This window comes from Cyprinodon variegatus, unplaced genomic scaffold (genome assembly GCF_000732505.1).
Source record: "Cyprinodon variegatus isolate N-32 unplaced genomic scaffold, C_variegatus-1.0 Scaffold278, whole genome shotgun sequence".
Taxonomy (NCBI): Eukaryota; Metazoa; Chordata; class Actinopteri; order Cyprinodontiformes; family Cyprinodontidae; genus Cyprinodon; species Cyprinodon variegatus.
Genome location: NW_015150731.1, coordinates 155,415 through 161,414, shown reverse-complemented (window position 1 = coordinate 161,414; position 6,000 = coordinate 155,415). Strand labels below are relative to the sequence as shown.

Sequence of the window (6,000 nt, the reverse complement as noted above, 5' to 3'; positions counted from 1 at the left end):
TAATAATAATAATAATAATAATAATAATAATAATAATAATGATGGAACTTTATTGATCTCACATTAGAGAAATTTACCTCTGCATTTAATCCATCCCCTTGGGGAGCATGGGGCTGCCAATTTACTGCCATAAAGGGTCTTGCTCAGAGACTCAGAGTGGCAGTCAGTGGAAGTGGGGTTCAAACTCAGAACCTTAGGATTCCAAGCTCTATGCCCTAACCACTTGGTCACCACTCCCCTAAAAATGACACAGTGATAACAAAGCCTAAATTAACAAATCAAACAAAACTGGAGGGAGTGGCATTACAAGTGTTTCATGTGATCTAAAAGCAGGTCTGATGAATTGAAGAAAGCATGTCGATATGGAAACAAAACTCTGCTAATATTGGCCCAGCTAATTAATCTGTCTATCATGTAGCAGCAAACACAGCCCCTGGATTTAGAAGCACAGCTAACAGAGCAAAGTTTCTCCGATCACTCGTTGATGGACTTGGAAAAGAATCAACAGATTAATTGATTAGCCAAAGAGTCATTAGTTGCAGCCCTAATCGGATTACACTAAAAACAGAGAACAATATCACAGTTGGTATCCATTTCATTTCAACAATCGCAAACTGACAGCATCACACAGCGTCATACCGCATCATTGTTTGTTGCAAATTATAGAGTTATAATTTGTTATAAACACAATTGTAGAGTAAATTATGTGTCACCTATTTCATTCATTTTTTATACAGTTAACTTACAGGTTCCTGTTTTGTAATATCAGATGAATATACTTAAGTTTAATCATGTTTAAGAAAACATTTGTTGTTGTTGTCAGTATTTGATATAGCTGAGACAATCTATTTTTTAAAATACGATTTTCTATTCCTAGTTTTTATGGCAGCTTACCGATTACTTGTTTTTCCATTGATATGATCAGTCAACTTAAGATTAAGTCATTAATTGATAACATGCATCCCTGGTACAGTAATGTTGTGATGGAAGGGAAATAAATACAGTCAGATTGTTGCTGCTGTAAAACATTGTAGATCGTTTGACTCAAAGAAAAAACATTAGCCACAGCTGAAGCTAAATAGTGTGGTAAAGATGTATAATGACCAGTTAATGGATTGTATTAAATTAATAGATGCTCTTTCCAGTCATCAGCAGGTTTCTCTACACTGACAGTGAACACAAAAACTAAAACCTGCTGTGAAACAAAGCATCTATAGATACAGAAAGTAGGGATGGACGATATAGAAAAAAGCTTATCGATAAAAAAAAATGCATATTGATCGATATCGATAATTATTAAAAAGATTTGAAACCATATTTTATGTGCAGCTCTGCCTGGACTTTTTATGATATCGCTAAATGATTTAATTTTAATAAAGAACACAAACACAGACTTCCAATTAAATATTTATTTAACCAACTTTTTTAACCATAACAGAATTGTTTTAAAGAAAAATAACTTAAGAGATCTGAGTTATGTTATTAAATACTGACAAAGAATAAACTAAAGTGACCAGAAAAGTGACCAAAATAAATATAACAAATAAATAAATAGAATACCCTATTTGGGTGGGAAAAGTCCACCACCAGCTTGTGGTAATTAAAAGATTGTAGGACTAGGCTACCATGTGAACTCCACTCAACAAGAACAAAAACCCAAACAAAAATCAACTCACCCTTTAGCCTAACATTTCTATGGGGTATTTTTTCTCACCCCCAGGTTTCTAACCGCAGTGAAGTTAATATCCTACTTGAAACTAACTTCACTGCAGTATTCTACCAGAGGTGCTGCTGGCACCTCGTTATGGTTCAGCTTATTTTCCTGCTTTAACCTGAGTTGTTACTTTTGAAGTTGCTGGCCCCTCAGTATTTTTCTCTCAATTGTTAGAACTACGTGGGAAACTGCCCAGAACTGAATATATATATATATAAATATTTTCCCGAAATTCCCGAAGATTCCTCGGGGGAGAGCCGTGCCGTGGCCTACACAGCTCGTACTCCTGCGGGTGTGAGCGGCTGAGATGATATAAAAAAAAAAAAAGAAGTTGGTTGTGTTATCAGACTTCGTTTTCACTGGTTCCCTACACATTTTACAGATGACTGTGGTTTGTTTTTTGTCCGACTTGCCATGACCGAAATACTGCCAAACTGGCGAACTACAAAAACCCTTCTTTGGAACAATTTCCTCCGCCTCTCCTTGCTGCAACATCTTCATGTGCTCTGTGTTGTGGTTTGAGAGGGCGGGTCTTTATGATGGTGTTCCTGGGTCCGCGATTGCGATTGGTTGGGAGGAAGTATTGACTAGCATAAACCTACATGATAGGCTACAATGAGAAGGAAGGAAAACTGCGTTTCTTTATCGAACTTTTATCGACTCTCTTTTTTTCTATTGCCCCACGTGTCTATTGATCGATATATATCGTTATTGAATTATCGCCCAGCCCTAACAGAAAGCTATTTCCCCCTGCTAGCCTGTCTATTACTTTAGTTTATTTATTTAGAGAAACAGGGACAGCATACAATAAACATTAACGTCAAGGGGAGACATGCATTGTACTAGGTTATAGCTCAAGTGCTGTTTCCACTTGTAGTCCCTGGGCAGGCTGATGTTATAGTAAAATACATAAAACATCATACATACATACATATATAATACCATTAACCAGATTTTTATAAAAAAATAAAAATAAAAAATCAAGTCTTCACATGCACCAAAATCAGATATTGCTCAGCATGAACTTTGCATTGTGTTAATCCTTCCTTCCCAGTTTCCTAATCTAGCAAAAATATTAATTAAAAAGGCACTTTTTGTGAGGGAGGATGAATCTATTTTACCTACCTATGTGTACCACCTGACACCCATCTTCATTTCCTACAGAGATCATTGTAGTCAAGGTGGTCCTTTCATTGCCTTCTTGTGTTTTCATAGATAGAAAGGTGATGAAGTTATGTTAATTTATTTTTAATGACCCAGTTACCTCCAACATAACAAATCTACGTTCATTTAAACATTTTCTTTGTTTCTAACGGAGAGTACAACACACAGAGGCACTTTAATAAATGTTTAAAGATTAGCTTTTGATTGCAGACGTCTAATAAAGAAGACACTGCCCTTTTTTTTTTTCTGGGCACTAAAATGAAAATTAATAAATTGTTTGTAAAAAAATAAAAACAATTATAAAAGATGATTTGCAGTGATGATTATGCACTTAAAGACATTTATGTCATGTAATATTTGATCTTTAGCTCTGACATATTTTGTGCTGTGAACGCACCCCAAATTGCTGAGTTTAAGTCAAGATGGTGGATTAAGCCAAGGTTTTCCAGCTATCCTGTCGTATTTAAGACACGACAAGGTTTGGAAATAGGAGTAGCACTTAAGTTACCATGGTGATTAATTCTAGGCAGCTAGCCTACTTCACACCAGGCTAACAGTCAGGGTTACTTGATCATGGTGCCTTATCTGTTAAGTCAGTTGTCACATTTCAGTGCGTTTTGTCAGTGATTCTTTTTTCATCTCTACATGTTTTGGTATTTTCTCTATTTTTCATCAGACTGCATTAAATACCAAATATATATTGTTATTAAGTCAAGTACTTAAATTATTTGAACAATATTTCAGTAGCCTATGCATTATAGTTATGCATTTGAACATTGTTATTGTTCACTTCTTAATTGAAAGACTATTTTGTTCTTATTTTGAATAGACTACTCTATGTCTAGGGTAATGGCTTATAAAGATGGCTGATAAAGAAACAAAGGCATCATCCATAAAGTTAGGCCAAAAAAGAAGCTCCTTCTCTTCCTGAAAATGATCTGCATAAATGTTACTGCTTTTGTGGGCATGGCACCACATCCCTGTGCAGACTACGTTAGTTCCAATTCAGAACCGCACAGAACAGAGCCATGGTTCGACCATTAAAGAGAAGATCTGTGTCGGGTGCTGATTTTCGTAGGCATGTTCCTGTATGCAGTAGGAAATGCTAAAAATCTTGAAGAAAGACACAATTTTTTGCATAACCAGAAGTCTGTATTTAAAATAAAATATACAGATTTCCAGAAATGTTTACCACCATCTTCTGGAGTTACAGCATTGGAGCAAATGACATGAAAGCTGGTTCTGTTCTAGGAACACCTCTAGAACCTCTGGAGATTAATTCACAAAGACAAAATTCTTCATAAAATGAAGAACATAATGGACATCAGTGAGCACCCCCTTCAGAAGAGTGTCTTTAGTAAGACGCTTCTCCAGATCTGGGTTCTGCCCACAGCTATCAACAGCCATAAAAACTGGTTAGAAACCTACCTATGAGTTACTGCACATTTTAATTTCCCTTAATGATTTATAAAGTATTTTTGAAATGAATAACCGTCCTGGGTCTTAGAAGAATGAGCTACATCAGTGAGGGATACTACAACACTGCATGTAACCTGCATTAGGCTACATGTTGAAAAATAAAGATTGGAACCAATGGACCAACGTACACTGTCTAACACACCGTGTATTCATGGAGCGACAGTGGAGAGGAAAAACTCCCTTTCACAGTAAAAGAAACCTCCATCAGGTCCTGGGATCAGGGTGAGTGGCCTTTTATCAAGACTGCCTGGGGGTTAAAGTGGACAGTAACAGACCAGTCATTCGTGTGAGGAGGAAAAGGGAGACACACATGAGAAGGGACAGGATAAAATGGAGAGGAACACGGTAATTGAAGAGTTAGAGAAGAAGCAAAGTAGGGCAGGATTCTTCAAAAAAAGAAGTGGTAGTTGGTCTTTGTGTAGAACTATATTAATCTCATTTCGTCCAACCCCCAACCTTCAAAAAAGTGTAATCAATATCAGTCTAATACATTTGAACTATTTATTGTATACTTTTGCTTATATGCGCTGCCATCCCAACACATGTGCTATAATTTGATAACAGACCAGTAGATTAAAAAGACATGACATTGTGTATGGAATGTAGGGGATCTTTCTTCTTTTTCTGAGCCAAGACACTAAAGTCTAAAGGCCTTACTGTGGTTTTCTGTATATTTGGCTTTACTCTGCTCAGTCTTTGTGTGTAACCCTGGTAGCGTGTCCTACAGAGATTGCAAAAGGCAAGGAGCAAAACAAATGCAAAGCAACATGCAAACATAAAGCAACCATCTATGTCATGACTGATGGATTCTTATTCAGTTTCGACTAAAGCAAAACCCAGGTCATCATAGACCATAACAAAAAAGCCTGATGATGTATTGATCAAGTCAACCCCAGAAACAGAGTTTTGTGATTTGGAAACACAATATGTTTAAAGTAACAGAAAACCTATGAATGGCTTAAGATGTTTTATAAAAGTGTTTCTGTCTGTTTTATCTTTGTTTCTTGCAGTAATTTCTTAAATTTCTCTCCCCAGGTATCTCCTATCTCCACTTGATGTTTCACACTGGTCCCTGGACCATTAAGCTATCTCAGTACCAATGGTTTGTTCGGCAGGGGCTTATCGACACCAGCCTAACAGCCTCTGTCCTCAACCTGCTTGCTGTAGCTGCAGAAAGACACCAGACTATTTTTAACATGCAGCTGCACAGTAAGATGAGCACACGGAGGGTTATAATCGTCATATTATTCATCTGGATGGTGGCAATCATTATGGGTCTTTTCCCAACCATGGGATGGAACTGTGTGTGCGACCTGGAAAGTTGCTCCACAATGGCGCCGCTCTACAGCCGTAGCTTCCTGATATTTTGGGCTGTTCTTAACTTAGTGACTTTCTCCATAATGGTGGCTATCTACACTAGGATCTTCCTCTACGTAAGGCACAAAAGCAAGCAGATGTCAGAGCACACAACCCAGACAAGGCACAAAGAGACCGTACTCGGCTTGATGAAGACCGTTTCAATGATCCTTGGTAAGGAAGAAAAATTTTAAATGTCTCCATGACTTTAACTTCAGAAATTTGTGAAATGTATTCATTTTTGAGTCTGTTATTGAGTATTTATTTAATTATTTCAATTAGTTTGT

The 6,000-nt window shown here is 37.0% G+C and overlaps 1 protein-coding gene across 2 annotated transcripts in view; it reads left to right on the top strand.

Moving 5' to 3' along the window:
* Positions 1–6,000, top strand: part of LOC107090067 (lysophosphatidic acid receptor 2-like) — a 43,250-nt gene that overhangs the window by 25,885 nt on the left and 11,365 nt on the right. For both annotated transcript variants that reach the window (XM_015383229.1, XM_015383228.1), the window contains one exon: positions 5,393–5,887. In XM_015383229.1, coding sequence (XP_015238715.1) covers positions 5,393–5,887 — 495 coding nt within the window. The remainder of the gene's footprint in view (positions 1–5,392; positions 5,888–6,000) is intronic.